The sequence below is a fragment of the Rattus rattus genome, chromosome 4 (genome assembly GCF_011064425.1).
Source record: "Rattus rattus isolate New Zealand chromosome 4, Rrattus_CSIRO_v1, whole genome shotgun sequence".
NCBI lineage: Eukaryota > Metazoa > Chordata > Mammalia > Rodentia > Muridae > Rattus > Rattus rattus.
In genome coordinates, this window is record NC_046157.1 from 179,051,679 (window position 1) to 179,074,677 (window position 22,999).

Genomic DNA, 22,999 nt, shown 5'->3' on the forward strand with positions numbered 1-22,999 from the left:
ACTGTCCGTTTTCCAGCCATGAGTGGAGCATTTGCCTGAACTGGTGGGCCATTTCTCCCATCTAGACTGGCTCTCGATGAAAGTCTTGTGTGGCGGTTCCCCAGGATAAGCAGAGCACACAGGTTGGAACACTTGAATAGGGTGCTTTCCATTCTCCCTTCTGTTTATGAGCTCTTACCTTAGAAGGACAGGAAATAGTTTATTCCAGATCCAAATATGAGAAACCATGGCCGGGGTACACAAATTAGGTTGCCCCCACCCCCAAAAAATCTAGGTTTCAGTGTGGTAACAGTTTGTAGTCACAGAATGGAGGAAAGTCATAAATTAAAGCACTTTTTAAATATATCCGAAGTGTTTCACAGCAAAACAGAGGTATCTGTGCCAGAGGTCACAATGACATTTGATGGTGAGACTAGCCTTTTGGTTGGTGGAAATTCAGGTTTCTGTTAAGTTCCTACATTCCAAAAGAGTTTTATCTGTTAGTCATAGGATGTCCGTTAGGTAAGACAGAGAGGAGCAGGAAACGCTACCGAGGGAGCTAAAGATTGTCTGAGGTAAATGTAATTTGGAACTGCAACATTCCAAGCTCTTTACCCAACAGGAGTTCGTATCAGTTAATCAGCCTTGCAGGCCAAGCAGCAGGGGGCAGTTCTTCCTGGCAATGTTTGTTCACAAAGTCTTATGTGGGTCCTTACTTGTGTTTTTCTTCACACTTTTCTTCAGGTGTTCTGAGATTGCCTCTGTGAGTTTCTGAAGCTTCTGTCCTCTCACTTTGTAACAGCTTATTGTTGTCTGTCGCTTTATCTGTTACATCTTTACTCAGCTTTGGCACCCGCTTTGCAGAATGAGTTGGGTCGGGTTCTTTCCCTTTCTGTTCTGTGGAGCAGTGTGAAGGGCGTCTGTGGTAGCGCTGTTGGCAAAGGTTGAGCTGAGCATCCTGCCGCCACTTGTCAGTGTCTGGCAATCCCGCTCTCTACAGCTGCCTTGTGGACAGGGGAGTTGGGGGGACATTGTGGGGAGGGCAAGTCTATCACCCTGGGGTTGCTGGCTTGTAGTTGTTTCCTGTTATCAGCTCCCAGGAAGCTCCAATTGACAGAATAGAACCCTTTTCAAGATGGAACCCAGGAGTAACAAAATGGGTTTCCTCTGCACTGCTGATCAGCCCTCTGGAGGAATCGCGCTAGGTCATCCACTCAATCCACAATTGTACAGGTTTATGAGGGCTGGGGCTTGTCCTGAGGGCCACTTTTCATCAGAACTGTCTGGAATGTCTTTTGCGAGGGGCTTCCATGCCCCCTTCCCCTGTTTGATAGGCTCGTTTTGAGCGAGATGCCCATATATTTCTCTGCATTTTTCTTCAGATGTTCAGATTGCCTTTGTGAATTTCTGAAGTGCTATCCTCTCACTTTGTAACAGTTTATTGTTTTCTTTTGGTCTCGACAGTCCTCCCTAACTGGCCACGTGGAGGGAACTGCTGCTTGGCTATCTTACCTGGAACTCCACTGGGAATGGAGTTCTGCCTTGATTTCTTTCACATTATAAGCAGATGGCATAAATGTTCTTAACTTTCCTACCGTGGAGTACTTACAAGGCAGGTGGAATAGATTTCTTCAAATGTTTGCTAAGCTATAGCCCTTCAAACACGTGTTTCCCTTTACAGCTGAGGAATAAATTAAGGATAGTTTTTAAATCACAAAGAGATGTAATTTCTATCCCTGAAGGGGTTGTCAAATTTCTGACCAGTTTCAATTATAGGCATGGGTCAGTCCTGAACCCTATAGAAAACAGCTGAGTTAATTCCATATAATCAATAAGTCAGCACGCTTTTACTTCGGGGATTTTTTTCGAATGAAACATTATACTTTTAAATTCAAAATTGCTGTACATTTATAACCCAGTTGTGTTTCTATGTTGCATTAACTGTACCCCAAATTCTAAGAAGTTAAAAGCGTTTTCTTCTAATTCGTTGAGTTCTGGCCTGTTAGTGGTGAAAGGACTTTATGATAAGAAGTACAGAGCCTGGTTAGTATATTTCTCATCTCATGTCATCTTGCTATGCATTAGTTTACCCACATCCTGAGAGTGCATGCTTTTACACACATCCATTTCTAGATGCATTTCATATTCAGATACAAGGGTTTTTTTGTTTTTTTGCAAAGGTTTTGTTAATCTTACCCCACATTTTCTGCACATGGTTAGAGCATCCAGCCCACATGCAGCTTCACAGCTTATCACATGTCCTCACATATGTACTGGACTTTTTGTTCATCTAATGTTAGAATTGTACCTGTTCCCTCGTCTTCTAAAAAGGCATAATTGTTGTCCTAATGAATTTTAAAAATAAACTAACTGCCCAGTACAGTACATTGTGTGATTCAAATAAGTATACCAGATGGATCCCAAAGACATGGAGTCACAGATGGATCCCAAAGACATGGAGTCACAGATGGATCCCAAAGACATGGAGTCACGGATGGATCCCAAAGACACGGAGTCACAGATGGATCCCAAAGACACGGAGTCACGGATGGATCCCAAAGACACGGAGTCACAGATGGATCCCAAAGACACGGAGTCACAGATGGATCCCAAAGACACGGAGTCACAGATGGATCCCAAAGACACGGAGTCACAGATGGATCCCAAAGACACGGAGTCACAGATGGATCCCAAAGACACGGAGTCACAGATGGATCCCAAAGACACGGAGTCACAGATGGATCCCAAAGACACGGAGTCACGGATGGATCCCAAAGACACGGAGTCATGTTGTCAGCCTCAGACACTCGTATCAGCCATGTTATCTGTGAGCATTTCCTTCTCTCTCTTGGATCACCTGTTCCTGCCTCATGATAGTGGGGAGTGGGTCCTCTCTCATCTTCTTACTTTTATAAATTGGAATTAACTCTTATTTCTGCTTGTTTTATGCAGGTTTACACTCATCCTAGAAATATATGATTTTATAGAATTAGGCTTTAAAGTGTTTGTTTTTATTTTTATCCTTTCATATACATAAATCTTGTATAGTGAGCATAGTTCCTTCGTTATCCCATCTTCCTCATGTCAGTATCTTTTGTCCCTTCTCCCATATACTTACCCTCAATTCTCTATACTCTAAAAGCATTGTCTTGTTGACAGCTACCTAACAATGTCTTGTAAAACTTGATTAAAGTTAATAGCAATGAGTTAAAATGGCTTTTTAGGGGCAAGAAAGAAAATGTCAAGCCAATTCAGAAAAACAAGTATTACATTTTGCTCTCATCTGTAGTTTCTAGATTTTAGAGTACATACACACACATGCATACACACACTTGCACATGCAAGCACACAGATACACACGTGTACACAAATGCACACACAGATACACACATGTGTGTATACATGCACACACATGGCCAAACACTTGAGTATGCACACACATGTGCATACACATACACACACATGACACACATGCACACACATTCACACACATCTGTGCACATATGCAAAAACATCATAGGTGTGCGAACACATGCACACACAGGCACACACATGTACAAACACACACATACACACATGTGCACATGCACTGTGCATAGATATACCCATGGATGGATGATAGATGATGTGACTACCTGGGGGAGAGGAGGCTCACAGGGGAATGAGGGTTGTGAAAAGGGAGGAGAGGGGCCATGGGGGAGGGGAGCACACATACCTGATGGTGTTTATGGCCTTTGGCTTCACCCAAAGTACAATTTGAATATTTTCCATGTGGTTTATTTCAGTGAACGACCAAAAAACTATCATAGAACTATATAGAAATATATAGTTCCTCTCAAAACTCTTTTGAAAAGATGTTGCCTATGAACCGCGTGCTTTTTGACAAATTCAACTATAATTAAAGCATGCAAACCTCAAAATGATACCCTGGCTTGAGGCCTAGAGAGGTGTAGGTGAGGGAGTCAGCACTTCGAAATAAATGGTTTAAACCTTTGGCAAAGGTTAATTTTTGGTTTCTGCCTCCCAAAGTACAGTGCACATTTGGAAATTAGCTCCTTAGACTCAAAAGGCGGACTGTGCATGTCGGGGCTTGAATCACCTGCTTGGTCATCTCTGTTGAATTCATAAGTCCTTCTCTGAGAGTATAATGCTGACACCAAATAACAGGATAGCAGGGCCGAGGGAGGACTCAGTGGTTAACAGCACCGTTGTTCTGGTGGCTCAGGACTGCCGGCAAGTCCATTTCCAGGGGATCTGACACCCTCTTCTGGCCTCTCTTGGCACCAGCTGAACACACACAGGGAGGCACAAACATTCCATACAAACCCATCTTAGCAGAATAACAGTGTTCGCAAACCCTACCCCCCACACTTGTAGCAGCTGTAGATCTGTACTGTGAGTGTGTGCTGCGAATGTGACGGTACACGCCAACCAAGAGGACCAAACTGCAGCTGTCAGCGACGCTGTACATCTTTGGGACAATATTTTTTTAAAAAAAGCAAGGAGGCACTTGTGAGAAAATCCAGATGATTTCTTGTTTAGTGGGAAGAGAGGATGTGCCCGCACAGGGACACTTGGGAAGCTTGTCATACCTGCTAGTTCTTCCACCGAAGGAGGCTAAAGATGGCAACAGACGGGTGAAGATTTTGTGGTTGGAGCATCCTGTTCCACAAATAATCAAGATGAGAGGAAGACTGTGAACACTGTGGATGACGTTCTCCTGAAAGAGAGAAAAACTACAGCTCTTACCACACTGGCCATTGTGTCTCATGCGTTTCTCTTTTCCAGCCTGCCTGCTAGCAATATTCACAGCATCATCTCCTCTTACAGTTAGACACAGGGAACAATTTTTGTTTTTATTTGGGATAACTAATTGGGATGCTTGGAGGTATTACTTCTTCTTTCTCCCTTTCCTCTCCACCAGTATCTAGTTCTGAGACAAAATCTCTATGCATTTAACTTGAAGTTTTCATTTCTGGCAACACGAAACTCACAGAAAGGCGGGGTAAAACATGCGGTATGAGGCTTGCGGTGCACAGCTCCAACAAACACTTATAAAGTCAGCTTCTTCTTCTTCCTCCTCTTCTTCCTCCTCTTCCTCCTCCTCCTCTTCTCCTCTTCTTCCTCTTCTTCCTCCTCTTCTTCCTCCGCTTCTTCCTCCGCTTCTTCCTCCTCTTCTTCCTCCTCATCCACAACCACGCCCCTATCTCTTTCTCTCCCTCTCCCTCTCTCTCTCTCTCTCCCTCTCCCTCTCCCTCCCCTCTCCTCCCTCTCCCTCTCCCTCTCCCTCTCCCTCCCTCTCCTCCCTCTCCTCTCCCCTCTCTCCTCCTCCTCCTCCTCCTCCTCCTCCTCCTTCTTCTTCTTCTTCTTCTTCTTCTTCTTCTTCTTCTTCTTCTTCTTCTTCTTCTTCTTCTTCTTCTTCTTCTTCTTCTTCTTCTTCTTCTTCATTTCCCTTCTGAAATAACACTGAAGGGAAAAAAGACAGAACATCTGATCTTGTTTTTCAATTCCCTTTCTGTTTTCCAGCCAACTGTTCTCTTCTTTTAATTAACCCCAACACAGTCAAAGGAGCCAATATTCTCTAGGGTGGAGGGAAAAAAGGGACACATGATTGGAGGGGATGAAAGGTACCAGAGAAGCCACATGTGGTAGAGTGTCACCATGGGAAGTTCATGTACAGAGTGGGGCTTTTGCATTTCTTTATTCAGGTGTAGTTGAAGTGATGGTGATGTGTCTTCTCTCCCTTTGCTTCAAACATGAACATCTTCACCTTTGTTGTGTGAATGGATGATGACTTGGATGTGTGCTCACTCACAGATAGACAGCCTCGGAAATGGGATTTAAAGGAATAATGTCTTGGATGAGCTTTTTCTCACACCTGGCTGATGGCTACAGGGCCTCAGAGATTGGTGGAACTTTATGCTCATGTACCAATGTGTCCAGGATTCCGGGAGTTTATAACCTCATGGAGCACAGTCTCACAGAAAATGCTCGGCCAACAGGGAACAACATTGTCTGGAAATTTCCTTCGAACCAACTGAAAGGGGCTGGCACATTCTTATTCTGAAAAGTGCAAGGAGCTGTGGACAAGAACCCTTAACGCTGCGTGAGGCTTACAGAGATGCAAAAGGAGGCAGAGATGGAGAGACTCAGAAGCTGCTCCATAAGAGATGGGAATTTAGTGTAAACATCTCCAAACTGCACATCGGCCTGAGGCGGAAGGCTGGAAATCAAAGGTTTCCTAACAGCCTCACTCCTGCCCGTGTTCCACAGCTGTCCTGCAGAGGGCTGGAGCCTGTGTTCAGAGCACATCACTCGCTCAGGCCGCTTCTTCCTGTACTTTAATACACTGTTGCAAAGCAAGGGAAGGGCAGAGGAAGGCAACGGCAGAATTAATGAGCCAAGAGACCGGGAGAAGTTAGGCCAGAAATGGAAAACTACTGGGACTGTCAGCCACTGAGCAATGCTTTTAAATGTCTACCGGGAACATAAGATACTGGGAACAGAAGTGAGCAAGACAGGGCAGGGGTGCCCCGCTTGGGACCAGACACCCTAGAGAAGAGAGAGGGGTCATATTCACTGTTAATTACAAGCATATGAGAGTGTGCCTGTGCTGCACTCTTTTCATAGAGGAAGAAATTAGCTTGATCAGGGTCTCAGAGTAGATGGACACATGCCAGCCATATATCACGAACCAGATCTCCTGTGTGCGACTTTGAAAACCACATCAGCTGAGTGGGAGCAGGGACAAGGTATTCACGCAGCCCCTGAAAGCCACAGACACTGTCCGTATCAGGATGCTGAGTTTTCATTTCATACCCAGGGAGGTCATCCCGACCAAGGCATGACTTGCCTGATTCATTTTCAAAAGACCACCTTGGCTGACCGAGTGGAGATTCAAAGACAAGATGGTCATTTAAATTGGAACAAAGGACCATGAGGAAATGGGTGTGAGGCACTATCACAGAGCACTGTCAGTTTCCTGCAGAGAGCAGAGAGCCTCTGGGTTCTTAGTGACCGAAACTCTTCACCCCAAGCTCGGGAGCCTCAGGCAAAGCTACAGGGAAAGGACTCTAACTTGGTCAGGACTCAAGTTTGTAGCTCTGACCTCGGAGAGGTAACTCCAAAGAACACTCTCTGTGCCTCTATTTCCACAGATGCTTTGTGGAATTTATGGAAGCTTTGGGGAAGAGCGGGTGTTGGTCCTTCACGCTTTCCCATAGAACTGAAAGGGAACTACTCTTGCCAAATTCACACTCCAAATGAGGCAAGCGTCATCTCATGATCAGACAAGGAGACAACAGAAGCCCATGTACACAGAGTTGCAACAATTCTTAGTAAAACCCTAGCGAGTCAAGTTAAAGAACCCATCATAAATGTTGTTCCTATGATCACGTGGTTTCATGCCAGGGCCACAGGGGTGTTTCAACACACACAGGTTAATAACTGAAATATTTCACAATGGCAGAACGAGGGGTTAAAAACCACACCATCACCCCAATAGGTCCAGGAAAAGCATTTTTATAACATTCAATGTCCTTTCACAATAAAAGCCCCAAACAAAACTAGGAATAAAAGGATCCCATCCCAACAGAATGGAGGCTTCATCTGTCAAACGACGGCCAATATTTTATGGAGTGGGGGAAAAGCTAAGAGCATTTCTTTTAAAACTGAGAACCAGACCGTGGCATTCACTCATAAAGCCCTTATTGACACCACTAAAGGTTTTTATCCGGAGCAACCGGACGGAAAGGAATTGGAAATAGAATTGATTTTTGTGTTTATTAGCTCTTCCAACTGTTCAACACAGTTCACAGAACACTAAAAAAAAAAAAAAAAAAAAAAGAACAAAACAAAACAACACAAAAACATAAGAAATTGGACCTGCAAGATGGGTCAGGGAGTGAAGCTGCCAAGCCCGGTGACCTGAGTTTGACCCCCAGACCCACACGGAGGAAGGAGAGAGACGACTCCCACCAGTTGCACTGTGATCATCTACTCGTGTCTACTACAAACCCGTGGCATACCCCAACCCCAAATAAATAAGTATGATCTAACTTAAATATTTTCAATTGAGAGAAATCTTAGCCATTTCATTACTCCTAAAGAGGTCTACTTTGTACAAGCCTTGCAGAGCCGGTCATTTAATTAATGTACCCCAGTTATTAAGGAGAGACCGGAAATGACAGTGGAAGCCCGTGATCCTGCATCAACCATGCCCCAGACCGCATTACGGTTTTGCAAATTCATCTCCAGGAATTAACTCACATTTGTCTGCTTTTTAAGGTTGCTTCAAAGGCCAGCCTGGTATGGCACAAGGCAGGCTGTGTGCTGTCTAGGGGACAGAATCGGTAGGGTTCAAGGCAAGCCGTACATTGACCAGGGCACAGGATGCCATGTGTCTAAGTTACCTTTCTATGGTTGTGAAGAGACACCGTGGCCCAGACAATTTAAAACAGAAAGCATTTAACATGCAGGTTTCTGGTTCCAGAGGGCCAGAGTCCACGAGTATCGTGACAGGAAGTACGGCCATGAGCAGGCAGGCAGGCTTGGTGCTGGAGCAGTAGCGAGAACTTACATTCTGAGTCACAAGCGTGCCGCAGAGAAAAGAGCTAACTAGAGATGGTGTGGGCCTTCGAAACCTCCAGGCCACCAACCCCCAGATACATCTCCTCCAACAAGACCACACCTCCTAATTCTTCCCAAGTGGTTCTAGCTATGCTGTATCAAACTTTCTAACATATAAGACTGGGGGCAGGCATTTCATTCAAACCTGTACACCATGTTTGTGTCGAGGACTTCCATAGGTGGAATACAGCTTCTCTTGAATATTTCCAAATGCATGGGCTTTCAGTATCCAAGTTCACCTAAGCACGACTGAATCCATATCCTGTTTCATTACTGTGAGGAAAAGGTACGAGATATTTTGACATTACAAAAGGATTATTTCTAAATGTTTGGAACTCCCTTGTTCAAGGAAATGCCGCCTCCCTTCCTCCACTTATCCTTCTTGCTATGTACTCTTCCTGCAGAGACCATGAGTGACCTGTGAGAGCTGATTGTTTAAAACTGATCTAGAACCATACTTTGCGCAGACGATGGTGACTGTGGGGATGACTTAGTGCTTTCCAGAGAGGGCAACATGAGAGGGTGCTTTTAACGGGTTTGTTTAAAACCATTCATACTATTTATACTTACATCGATCCCTTCCACTGCCCTGGGGAGTGGGAAGGGCCGGTAACTGGTTAATGTTTCCCAGGAGATCAAGATATTTTGTTAAATATTTAGATCTTTGGCATTGTGGTCAAATATATATTTAAGATCTATATATATCTTAGGGCAGGAAGTCTCTGGGTTGCTTCTGAACTCCAAGCAGGACCTGTAAGTCCACTTTTAAGTCAATGGGCTAGCAAGCGCTGTTCTTGGAGCAGTTTAAGTGGGTTCTTCGGTAAAATAGAAACACCTCTCCTTCGACTCCAGGGTCAGGATTCTCAGCTCATGCCTAGGGCTGAGGGTGGGGGTGGAGAGTCTTCCTGGCTTCCGCAACGCCCGCTGCGGCCGGCAGGGGGCGGCAGAGGCCGCGTGGCGGAGGCGGGGCGGCGTGGCCCGGCTGCACGGTCCGCCCAGGTTTCTATTCCGTCTTCCGTCCGATTGCCACTGGGTGCCTGGCTTTTCTGTTCCCCCGGGCCGCGCTCCATAATGCATCCTCGTGGCCGGGCACCGTGCCCTTCCTTCAGTGTGTGCTTGAGGGTCTGCAGGGACCGGTGCGCGGAGCCATCTGCCCCATCCTGACAGATCCGGACAAGGGGCTGGAAGTTTTATCTCGCCCAGAGCGCTGCAAGCCTGATATGCCATCCTGGTGGCTCGCCATTCCTAAACTTGCCCCTTTATGGAATACTCTAGAATTACCGATGACAGCGGGAAAGTAGAACTTGGAAGTGATGGTGTGAAAGGGAGAAACCCAAGTGTCTGCTAACTCCATTAGAAGCCTTGTACTAAGAAGTTTTGCGGGTCCCTCTGGACTCATAACCCACTTTTGGTTAAGTTTCTTGTTCTCTAAGTGCTCAGAAAATGCAATATTTAAACACCTCCGGCATAACATTTTCGCGAACATTTGCCCTGCCCCCATTTCTTTCAGTGCCACCCACACCCCGTATTTTCCTTCTTCAAACCATTTTCTCCCTTTACAATAGTTGCTTTTTGTGCCCCTTCTAAGAATTCATTGGTGTTTGGACAGGGGAGATAGTTCAAGGGATAAAGTACTTGCTCCCTATAATTGAAGACTGGAATTATACCCAGAACCCACCTTAAAGCCAAATTTTGTAATACCAGAGTGACTCCTGGGACATGGGAACAGAAACAAGGGAATCCCCAGAAGGAGAGTGGACTGGGGAATCCAGGAGTGGACAACAAGATATTTCCTCAAATAGGGTGGAAGGGAAGAACAGACCTCCTCCCACACCAGCGTTCACGCATGTAAGTGCTTGCACACAGGCTCCCCCATCATACACACAACATATTTAGAAATAACAAAAACAAGGAATTTACCGGGTCTTTTTTTTTTTTTGTAGCAATTTTGTTGCACAGCAAAATCAGAAGCACACAGATTTCTCATGTGCCCTCTGCCCTTGCACACACACAACCTCCCGCAGTTACAGCACACCCCACACAGTGGCTCATGAATCAGTAAGCTTGAACACATGAAGTCTGTCCACAATATTAAGGCTCTTTCCTTGCACTGTGGGCCACTTTGGGTTTGGGTAAACAGAGTATGAGAAATAATATGTACCTATTATTTCTACAGGAGCGGTTTCACTGCCTGAAACGTCTGTGCCCCAAATTAACATTTAATATAGGTATAAAAATCGACCTAGAAATGATTATGTGGAATGTGAGTTGGTCAATATTCTGTGTGGCTCAGACCCAGTGACCCATTGATTGATGTATTTGTCGTGAGTCAGATGCTCACATTTGCTGGGTTGTTCCTGGACATTTGCTATGCTTTTTTTAATTAATTATTTTATTTATTTATACCCCAAATGTTGCTCCTTTCCAGTTTCCCCTCCCAGAGTTCCTCACCCCAACCTCCTTACCCTTCACTTCTGAGAGAATGCACTCCCATTGCATCTCCCCTATTTGGGGCATCAAGTCTCTACAGGATTAGGTGCTCCCTCTTCCACTGAGGCTGGACAAGGCAGCCCTCTGCTACACATGTGCCAGGGGCCTAGAACCAGCCTGTGTATACTCTTTGGTTGATGACTTAGTCTCTGGGAGCTTTCAGGGGTCTGTGTTAGTTGAGACTGTTGGTTTACCTATGGGATGGCCATTCCCTTCAGATCCTTCAATCCTTCCCCTAACTCTTCCAAAGGGGTCCCTGACCTCAGTCCAGTGGTTGGCTATAAATATCTGCTTCTGTCTCAGTCAACTGCTGATAGAGCCTCTCAGAGGACAGCCATGCCAGTCCTTTCTGCAAGCACAACATAGCATCAGTAATAGTGTCAGGGTTTGTTGCCCACCCATGGGATGGATCCCAAGTTGGGCCAGTCCCTGGTTGGTCTTTTCTTCCCTCTCTGCCCCATTTTGTCCCTGCATTTATTTAAATATGCTTTTCTAGACATCTGTGAACGCAGCTCTCGCTCCTTCCTGACCACTGTTGCTTTAGAAATGATGTTAGTAGCTGCTAGCTCAGGACTTTGCATTTTTTCCCTTTCTCTCTCTCTCAAGTTACCCCAGTCTTTTGTGCCTGAAATAATCAAATCCGAATCCTAGATTAAATTGCCGTCTCCTTTTTCAGGTTTTATTGGCACTGTTCTGTATGGCTTCCCTAAGGCATTGCAACCTAGTAATACTGTAGAAATTAAATTATGTGCTAAAATAATTTAGCAGCTCTGAAGCTAAAAGCCTTCTGCGGCTCTATTAGTGCTCCCCATGCCTGCCCTGTCTTCTGAGGCCAGAGGAGACTCACTTTGTTTTCCTGTTGGCAGGTCCGGAATCCATTTGTCTTTCTAGGACTCTCTAGATCTACACATTCCTAGTGTGATGGCCCAGCTTTCCTCTGGTTTCTCCAGCTATCCTGCATGGTGTAGATATGACAATCTATGCTGCTTTGCCACAAAACCACTCAAAGTCCTCTTGATCCCTTCCACAGCCTGAGCACTCTGGGATGTCCCCCTTCCTAAGTGTGACTCTTGTCTCTTCCTCCCTGTCACAGACACCCAGCCATTTCGAATTCTCCATGTCTTGGTGAGCCTTGTTTTTACACAGGCCTGGGACTTTGCACTCTGACCTCCTTCCCTGACCTGCTGTTTTGCTCTAGTTCTCCTTGCCTTACTTTCCCTGTCAACACAGAGATTGTTTGTCTGGGAATCTATTGCTCATCCCAGACTAGATCAGTCACCTTTGTGGTTGTTCCTCTCTCACAGCTCAAACTTATAGCTCGAAACAGCTCAAAGCCTGCTCAATTACTCAATTAAAACCCAGTTCTCCCATTAGATTATATGAGCAAGCAGGACAGGACTCGTGACTGTTCTGTTCGATATTTTGACCTCTAATTCCTAAGCAGTGTGCATTCCGCAGAAAGTACTGTGTAATTACTTTGTGGAAGAATGCACACCAAACAGATGCTTCAGCCTGCAGGGCTCCACTCGGTGATGCCATGCACAGAGGTGACCTGTAACTATCATCGTGGTTATCAGACTGAGCATCTAAACATTCAGGCACAGACGGGAGAGGGGCTCCTGGGGCCCTGCCACACATGGGAAAACCAGTAGTATTCCAGGCTACATGGAGAGAGAAACTAATTCACTGTCTCCAGTGTTGTAACTATTGCTGAGTGACCCACCTTGCCGGTGAGCTCCACACTCATGCCTGCACACGGGGGCTCTGGTTAAACCCAGTTGGTAACAAAGTAAAAAAAAAAAATGAAACAACAAAAGAAAAGACACAAAGTAAAGGCAGAGACTTGATGGGAGGAGAGGACCCTGCATGGATTGGAGGAGGATATATAACCAGGATGAATGAGATGTGTGTATGAAACCATCAAAGGTGCATTAATTTAACAATCTACTTGATCATTTTCATTTTTTTCTGTAGGAATGTTAATAAAAAACTCCATACAGTTCATGAGAGTAGACAGGTCCTGAAGTGATATTTCTGCCCACCAAAGGCAGAGTCTTCCCGCTGCCCCAAACCTGGCTTGCTGGGGGTGGCTGGGTGTTGTTATAACAGGGTACAGCTTAAATATGATCAGAAGTGTTCTTCACTTGCTGGTGATGCTGTATTGTTAAAACTGTTTCTGGAGACTCTAAAGTGCTCCTTTGCATTTGGTTATGGCCTGTGGGGGGAAAAGTGTAGATTGGTGAGGTTGGCATCAAGATGGAAAACCAGCGTCTGTAATGTCACCTTTCTTTCAGCTCCAAGACAGGGCAGCCAGCACTTCTTCATTAACAACTGGCACGGATAGGTGAGACCTAATGGCTGGTCCTTCATGGAAAATTCCTGTATGCATAGAGCTGAGAAATTATTCTCCTTACATTATTAAAGGGACCCGAATTAGTTCTCCTTCTCTGTGCCTCATAGGCTGGTCGTTGATGAATGACAACACTGTCCTTATAATGTCAAAGATCGGAAGGGAAGATATAGAATGCCTGGCTGGTCGCCACTGACAGCATGATGTATTAGAGAGCCTATCGGGGGACAGGTGGCAACCAGTCTCCTGTTCTGGTAAAAACACCTCTGGCAGGTTTGGTGACCCACCAGAGAGTGATGAAACTAGAGGTGCTGCTGCTGCTGACAGAGCCTCTGCCTCTCTCTCAGTGTGATGCAGGTAAAGTTACCACCTGGATTCTGCCTCTAAACAGATTGTCACAGTGACCCTTACCTATATCCACTAGAGCAGGATATAATAGGCTTAAGTTAACAGAGGTTATGGCATTTAGGGTTCAGGAGTTAAGAACTGATGCAAATTTGTATCTTCTTATAGTTGTCAGAAGCATAATTTTTGACAGTGATACATAAAGAATTAAAACTAATTATTAGCTGAGCAGGACCAGCTGTATGAGGGTTCTGGATAGAGTCCCAGGGTTGGGGGGTTGGGGACAAAAAAATAAATAGACAATGTAAAGAAAGAGGCAAAAGCTGGGTTAGAAGGGCTCTAAGGGCTGGTGGTTCAGGCCAGCAAGTCTGATAAATGCACAGCTCTCATGTGTGTGTGTGTGTGTGTGTGTGTGTGTGTGTGTGTGTGTGTGTGTGTGTGTTCAATAAATAGTATCAGACAGCAAAATTACTGGGACCTCACCGTATCTCAATTTTCCTGTTAGTAAGGTACATTCTGGGATGGCAAACAGCATTTTACATCTCAGGATCTGGAACATTTGACCACGTACGATGGGAGAAATGCCAAGTGCCAGTTCCTGGACCACAGGATTACAGTCTCCCCTGGTGCCAGTCCATAGCTGGTCTGCCTGACATGATCCTGGCTAGGTGAGGGGCAAAACATGTAATCCAATTATCTGGGCCCCCTGGGCAGTCTCCAGTCTAGTCTAAGCACCAACCATTAACCACATGACAATTAAATTCCTTAGGAACCTTTCACCAGGTTGGGTGAGATGGACTGTCAGGGATAGCAGGGAGCGGCAGGGCTCCTTTTGGCTTCTGGAAGGTGGCACATTAACAGACAAGGCTGGGTGATCGCTGGAAAGTAAAACATTCTAAGAACTTGGGCAGAGAAGGGACTAACAATTCTCCACAGGAAGACACTGAAGACAAACTTAGCTTATATCTCATTCTTGACTTTGCATTAGGTGCTTAGATTTTAAAGCTAATTAAATCGGTTTGTCATCTTTTGTGGAATAGGAAAATGGCACTGAAAAATGCTAGTTAGGCTATAGGGCATTTGCGTCATTGAAAACCAGGCAGCAGGCCATCCAAAATGTGTAGGTGATTTGTTACATTGAAGCGAGTCAAATGACTTTCAGTAAACTGCAATGCTGCAAGCCTTTCTGTGGCTGCCTCTACCTCCTGTTGGCTTGTATAGCTTCACACTATGCTCATGGGAAAGCTTGGGTCTTCATCAGGAGTTTCTCCAACGCTCTGCTCCTGCAAATGAACCCTTGGCTCAGCCATCAGAACCACGCTGGGCACAGAACACATGTTCTGCCCACATTGCAAGGTCTGAGAGGTTTCATCTCTCAAGGAGCTGTCTTCTGATTGGTAGACTTGATCTCCCTAGGAATGATGGATGGGGAAGAATGAGTGACAGATGTTCAGTGATGGTCGACAAAAGACATGGCTAGCTTGATGAATGGCAGGGCAGCTTTCTAAGGGTGGCGGTGGTGTCCTGTGTCTAACAGACTCTCTCCGAAGGATTTCACCTGAGGATGTGACAAAGGTCAGGTGGTCTCTCAGCTGGAATACCTGTGAGAAGCCTGTACAATCATGCAACAAGACAAGTCTCAGATAACCAGAGATAAAAGTACTATGGAATTGGGGGGAAATAAGACGGATGAGAGAGGTATTAGCTGGTAGAAGCAGAGGAGGAGCTGACTGTCTCCGCAGAGGAAACCCAGACAAGCCAGTACTGGAACCATGAGGTTCAGGTAATAAGTCATCTGTGATAGCCATGACATCAGAGTCACAGCCCTGTCCCTTCCCATGTAACTTAGGGGGAAGGGGTAGGAGGTACCCAAATGCCTGATGCACAAGCATGAGACAGACTTTTGTACATGGGTAGTTTAGTTGTCTTTAGTTGTCTGCTGAGTGCCCCTGGTGGTTTCTCCCTCTTCCTTGTGCCTTCCTTGCAAATGGCTTTGTAGCTCATGTCCTCTGCAAGGAGATATTCATGACCCAGGGCAATGTGTTAGCATGGACAATGAAGGATTAGTTCACAGTGAGCTTTGGTTGAACTGACCTGCTGGTCATTCAAGGGTCCTCTAGTTAGAGTCTGAGAGTCTGGCTCACGTTAATTTCAACCTTTTAACCCTTTTATATTTGTAATGGTTGAATGAAGAAATGATAATTTTACTTAAATTAGGCCATTGCTCAACTTAGACTTCTCTCTCTCCCTCTCCCTCTCCCTCTCCCTCTCCCTCTCCCCCTCTCCCTCTCCCTCTCCTCTCCCTCACTGCCTTGCTGAGGATGGCTTTGATGTCCCGACCCATTTGCCTTTACTTCCCATGTAAAGGATTACAAGGATGTATTACCACACCTTGCTTCTTTCACAATCTTCAAAAGGAAATTTCTTGCTCTCTGTTACTTCTTTTGTCTCTTTCCAGGTTCAGCTGGGATGCTGCTTAACCGTTAGTTCCCTTCAGGCAAGTGAAGGTCATATTGTAAGAACAGAGGGATAATAACACAGGGGGAAGAAAGTCCTCAGTCAACCAGGAGACACAAACCACAGACACCCTGGGGTCTGTGTGTATTGAGACATGGGAGAGCACAAATATCCTTTGTGATGATTTGAATAGGCGTGACCCCCATAGACTCACTTGTTTGAATGCTCAGTCATAGGGAGCAGCACTATTAGGAGGTGTGGCCTCGGTGAAGTGGGTGTGGCCTTGTTGCAGGAAGTGTGTCACTGGGGGTGGGCTTTGAGGTCTTAAAAGCTCATGTCAGGCCAGTGTGTCCCAATCTTCTGCTGCCTGCACTTCCAGATGTACAACCCAGAGCTACCTCTTCAGCATCATGTCTTCCCGCATGCTACCATGCTACCCACCACGGTGATTGCTGGTAACCTGCCTGAGCACCAGTTCTCTCAGGAAAGCATCAATGGGGGCAGCGTTGGTGATTTTCAGGGGCAAAACTAAATTTTGCAAGAGCTAAAATGTTGTTTATTGTCTAATATTTATCTTTCTTTTCAATTTTTTATTTTTGTCAGATTTATATGTTGAATTCTCAATCCAGTACATCCACACAATAAACTCACAACCAATTGATAAAGATATAATCCGCCCACCTAGATAAGATAAATTGACCTATAGAAATCCAACCCTTAAGGAATATTCATATGCATGGTGAGGATCATTGACCTCTGCCTTCATGATGTCTCTCCCTCAATATTTATCTTTCTTAAAGATATTCTGAGACCTGAAACTACTGGCTCATGCAGTCAGCACCCTGTGGGGGATTAAGTAAAGGATTTACTGCTAGGGCTCTTTTCTCTGGCTAGCCAACCAGGCACCCCTCAAAGGCCAGGCAAAAGAGGTTCTGACTTGTTAACTCTTTGTGAACCAGAGAGAAAAAAGAAAGGGAGAATTTGAGCACACACATAGACAGACACATGCAGACATACATGTTCTGGTCAGACCTGACCACTTGTCTCATCAACTCCACAAGTCTTCATGCATACTTACACGTATACACAAATACCTACATGCCAAGGACCATCCTTGGCATGGAGAGAGGTTCTGAGAGAATGTGTATCTGGGAGCAGCAAATTGTGGGTCCATTTGCAGCCTAGATGGCATTCCAGACTGCTTGCATATTCCCCCCCCCCTCTCCTCTCTTCTCCACAGAGTGTTTTCTTGCTATTCTAAAAAGTTTCTGGTTGAGACAGGTCTTTCTGCTAATAAAAATTCTACCTGGATAGCTCATGGCTTTTCTGACCAAAGTCAGAAAAGCTGTTTTTAAAAAATTATTGTGTCTTCTGACCTAGTCAGAAATCCTGTTAGAAAAAAATTCTTGAGGATCTGTATTCTCAGCTCTCACTAGAGAAAATTCTAAAGAAAAAAAATGGTATCACTGTTTGCTAGTTCATCTCATGTAGACAAGAAGCCCAGTTTTTTATTTACATATCAATTCAGTCATTTATTCCATGTTTCCTTTCGATTATCCTATGAATCAGCATCCTATGACCCCAGCCCTTTGATTCATAGGAGACAGCAAACATACTTTGTTTTTCTTAACATTTCGAAAGAATTCAGAGATCTATCTGCCTTTATTTAGCACAGCCAATAAGTTAGTTGGGTGGGACCCTGCCCTGAAATTACCATTTCTACCACACCTGGGCCTAACCCAGCTCTGTCCTAGGCTGAAGTAGAACTCAGGAATCTGCCTGCCTTTGTATCTTTCTGACAAGATGGCTTATAGTGTGGCTGCCTTTGCTCCTTTATATTAATGAGGCCCCTCATAATTCATATTGCATCCTTATATTTTTGCATAGTTGAGAAATTATATACTTTCAAACTCATGTATTTAGAGTTCTTTCCCACAGCCTTATTGGCTATCCTGATGGTCCATTCTCCATTTTGCTGAGACTTTAGCCACATATACACCTCCTGGACTTGTCATGGAGTCATTAATGTTAACAGAGAGAACATTCCTTCGAGGAATGTGAAATATGTACATTATTATACAAACAAGCCTTATGCCTACAACAGACATTAACACTCATGGAGGTTCACATCGGGGCCCTATCCCAGGGCAGAGCCATGTCACTCTGTCCCCACCAGGGCCACACTGGGCTCAGCACCTACCATATATATATATTTTCTGTTCTTGATCCTATCTTGATTCTAACTTTATTACATCTTACTAGCAAACAACTAAAATTATCTCTTAAAACTTTCTTCCTAAAATTGTTTGAATCAAACCAGGAATTCTGTAAAATCATCAGTTCACCCAAACAGTATTAATTCATGAAAGCTCATCTTTATGTTGATCTGTAGGAAATTTGCTCAATAGGGTGGGCTGATGCCCAGGAATCCTTAGGAGATGTAATAGTGACAGGAAAAGGCAGGTCAACTGCAGAAGCAACCCTGGGGTGAAGTCTTTTTGGACCTTGCCTCTCAGAGCTCACTCATCCTAAGCCAAGCAAAATCTGATGAGCCACCTCCATGGAAGTCACCCACTAGCCTTAGTCTCTCCTAGATGGCTCCTGACAGATGATAAGGGACTAAACCTTTGAACTGTAAGCCAGCCTCAATTAAATGTTTCCCTTTGTAAGAGTTGCCATGCCATGGAGTTTCTTCACAACAATAGGGACCCTACGATATACCTCAACCCTGGAGCAGTCTTATGTTTGTTTCAGTTTGATTGGCGTTCACCAGATGCTTGCCTTATACCAGGATCCACACAGGGTTCTGAACAGACGTTGTATCACTTTGTTCCATAGAAATCCTCTGTACTAGGTGCTGCCTGTCATTTTACAGATGTGTAAGTGAGCCCCCAAAGGTCAAATGAATTGTACAAGATTCATGGCTATATGGCACAGGAGGATTTGAAGAAAGTCCCACCATCTCTTAAAACATGTTTTCAGGGCCTACCATTTGATGTTGTATAGCCAATTGGTATGCTTAACCACGGGCAAGACATTTTCTCCCCCTCTTAGCATTTCTTAGCTGCTGTAGTTCTTTGTGTAGGGTTGAATCTCCTGAGCTTTAAGTCTGCCACCCTGGCACGTGTATTGTTGACCTTGCTCAGCTCATGTCTAGGCACTCATGTGGGTGAGGTTTATCTCAATATAGCTTCTGATATTATTATCAGAAACATATGTACAACCAATGTAATACAGACTGAGCAGGTTACATATATCTACGTAATGACAATCAATGAATGAAGAGGCCATGAATTTGCGGAGAGAAATATCTGTACTGGCCCCACTGGGAGGATTTGCACAGAGGAACAGGAAGGGGGAAATCTAAATATAATTATATTGAAATCTTTAAAAAGGAAACAACAACCACAATAATAAAAACTTTCCTAATAACAGTCCCCTGGAGTATATTTCTTTGTGGGTCCACATTTTGCCCCTTTGCTGGGCACAGCTGTTGGGGAGGCAAAACACAGGGAAGTGCCTGGACACCACTCCAGAGAACTCTTCTCTGGTGGGAAAACACAGTCTGAAGTTGATATTTCCTAACTTCCAGGCATCTAGTCACTACTAGAAAACTGCACAGAGAAGTCAGGAATGAAGTATCAGGGGTCCATGGGCCCACAACGAGGTTGGGACCTTTGGAGGCCCTCATGCTGAAGAGCTCTGGCTTAGCTCATTGACAAAGGTAGCAGCAGTTGTCTCCGGGATGCAGATAGGCCTTCTGTAGGAGACTAGGCAGCAAAGGCCTGCTCCATGCTCCACACGGTGGTTCTCTATGAAAGAGACAGTCCTTGGTTCCAAACTGTTTCTTGGTTGTTCATCGTGTAAAATGGATGTGTATCATATCAATTTCTCAGGGTGGACCCCGGATTAAAAACCTTTTGCAGGGAGAAATGTCTGGGAACAGGACCTTATTGGATAAGCCCTCAGGGCCTCCAGGTACCTCATTGGCATGAGAACTCTGTTCTGGGCCTACAAGACCACAGGTCACATTTCCTGATGTGGGAAGTGTGGCATGTATCCCAGGCCAGAAATTTGTCAGGGAGCAGGGAGGCGTTTACCCTCTCAGGTGTGAGTTTCCAGGGCCTCAACCTGCTCTACTCACCAAGCTTCCTGACATGATTTACTGTCTCACATTTCTTCTTCTTCTTTTTTAATTAAATCTTTTCTTGAGAATTTCTTACACGAGTGCTATATTGACATCATTCCCATCCTTTTATTTCCCTCCAGCATTGTTCTCAACTTCACGATCTCTTCCCTTTGATAATTATTGTTTCATATATATGTATATATATGTATGTGTGTGTGTGTGAATGCGCATGTGCATGTTTTTGTGTGTTATATAACATATCTCTTTCTCCTACTGAGTCCACTTCCTGTTGCCTGTATGTTTTTAGGTTAAATGCTTGGGGTGTGGCTATGTCCCTTCCTAACAGAAGTTCCAGACAACTTCGATGATTATGGCTGCCCTTGTGAACATCTCTAGTGGTTAGGGATTGAGGATGGTTAGAACTTTAACTGGGGTGCATTGCAGGGCACAGCATGGAGGAGGCAGTAGTGCCTTGTGCTCTGAGGCCTCCCCACAGCAGCACTTTCTACTTAGCTCCCCAGCCCCTCCTGAGTCACAGTTCCTGGAATTAATTTCTCTTCTCTCCTCCTTTTCGTGTCTTTGGCTTTAAGGTGACGAGCCCCGGAACGAGCTGGAGGAGGTGAAACTGCAGAATGCCAGCAAGCAGATTGTTCAGAATGCCATCCTACAAGCCGTGCGGCAAGTCTCCCAGGAGAGCCTTCGGAGGGAAGGCAGATCCGGTGACTGCAGGGCCCGGGGCGAGCTGGGAGTGCGAGAGTTGACCAAGAAACATGAAAAGAAGTAACGGGTGCTGCTGGCTCTGGTTCTTGTCATATGCTTGGTTTCTGCCTTTCCTGTTAGTATAGGACGTGTCGCCAAAATGTTGCCAAAAAGCAAAGCAACGTGTCATGGATGCCTGTCAGTAGGATGAGTTCATGCTAGCCTTTCCGACAAACTGCGGTTTGCAAAGCTGTGTTAGGGACTCTTCATGTCTTTGTCACACCTCTGGAAGCAGCTGAGCCAAATATGGCACTCATGAAAGTATGAAAGTCATTTTGTAACAAATCCGTTTTCCAAATTCTTTAAAAAAAAAAAAGAATTCTACGTCTTGTTTATGTATACATTCTTTCTATGTATAATTCAACCGGCGGCCTTTATTCCCCCTTGGAGTTACTGAGTGCAGTTCTGTGTTCTTCATAAGCATTAAAAGACACACTAGCGAGATGACAGGATAGAGTTTTAGCCCTGTTTAAATACAGGCTTGCAGGGCATTATGATTAAAGTATAGGTTCAAGGTGAAATTGAGCAGAGCAGGTTTTGAGCCCAGCCCTGTGCTACAGCTTATGTTTATAGAACTCTAAGGGAGAGAGGGAGAGAGAGAGGTGTTTATGCTGTGTGAGAGCTCAGTCTTTTTAATCTTTGTTCTCTGAGTTGTTTGCAGTTTGTGTTTACCTTCCGTGCAGAGATCCGGTGGGGCCAGTACAGAATTCCTTTCTTAGCTGGAGATTAAATGAGATGACTGAGTCTGTACGCTTGACTTGCTGATGATTCAGTTCTTTGGCAGCCATCTTGGGCAGCCATCTTGGGCAGCCATCTTGGGCAGCCATCTTGGGCAGCCATCTTGGGCAGCCATCTTGGGCAGCCATCTTGGGCAGCCATCTTGGGCAGCCATCTTGGGCAGCCATCTTGGGCAGCCATTTTGGGCTATCTTGGGCAGCCATACTCTGTGCATATACTCTTAGCCCCAAAGCTGTTTCTCACGCTGGATTTACCTACGCCTGAGGGTGGAGAGAACAGCATCATTGGCAGGGAGTCTGGAACTTGTGACCACTGCTCCATCACCTAGCTCTGCATTTTCACTGGCCCCTTACTGATAGGGATTTTCCTTCTTCCAAGAGAGAAATGAGCATGACCATTATAAAAACAATAGGGTTATGGCTAAGGACCACGAACACATGGGAAACTGTTTTGTTTTTAATTCTCTGAGGCATGTAAACAGAATGAGAAGAGTGAAGTGACTGCAGGCTGATGGCATTTGGAGAGATGTGTGTGCATGTGTATCAACATAGCCATCTCCATTCAACCCCAAAACTTCCTGCTGCTCCTGAGTGGACAATAGATGTCTCTCTGGAGACATCCTTTAGAGTCTGTTTACTATGCTTCACCAAGGCCACTGGGTTTGGTGCTTCTTGGGACTGCAGAAGAATTTAGCCTTGGATACAAACTTCTGGTCTACAGAGTATCAGTGTCTACACTGACATGTGTTCTAAGTGCAAAGTATTGCTACCATACAAAATGTGGTTAGTGTTCAGACACCTCCAGGATTCCAATATTCCATGCTATGAGTGACATGGGATACTACAGATAACATTAGATGGATAAAACTATTTATTGTGTTTTTTTTTACTATATTAGACTATATTTGGTGGTGCATAGGTGGAACAAATTAATCTAGAGAGAGAATTCATGAGGGGAAAGGGGTGCTTATTCACCGATGTTTTAAAACCAGAACTCATGGAAGTTAGGGAATGAACCTAAAATCATATGGCTGACACAGTTGAGTAGCCTGGGCAGTGAGTGAAAATCAGCGCACTTGCAGGAAGCATTCAGAAGTGCCCACAATTGAGAAACAAACCCAGCGC

At 45.0% G+C, this 22,999-nt stretch overlaps 1 protein-coding gene across 1 annotated transcript in view; it reads left to right on the plus strand.

The window, feature by feature from the left end:
• Akain1 (A-kinase anchor inhibitor 1) overlaps positions 1-21,958 on the plus strand; it is a 45,115-nt gene extending 23,157 nt beyond the window's left edge. Inside the window, exon 2 of the mRNA XM_032899645.1 lies at positions 20,969-21,958. Within this exon, the coding sequence (XP_032755536.1) occupies positions 20,969-21,162 (194 nt within the window). The 3' untranslated portion in view covers positions 21,163-21,958. The remainder of the gene's footprint in view (positions 1-20,968) is intronic.
• The last annotated feature ends 1,041 nt before the right edge of the window (positions 21,959-22,999 follow it).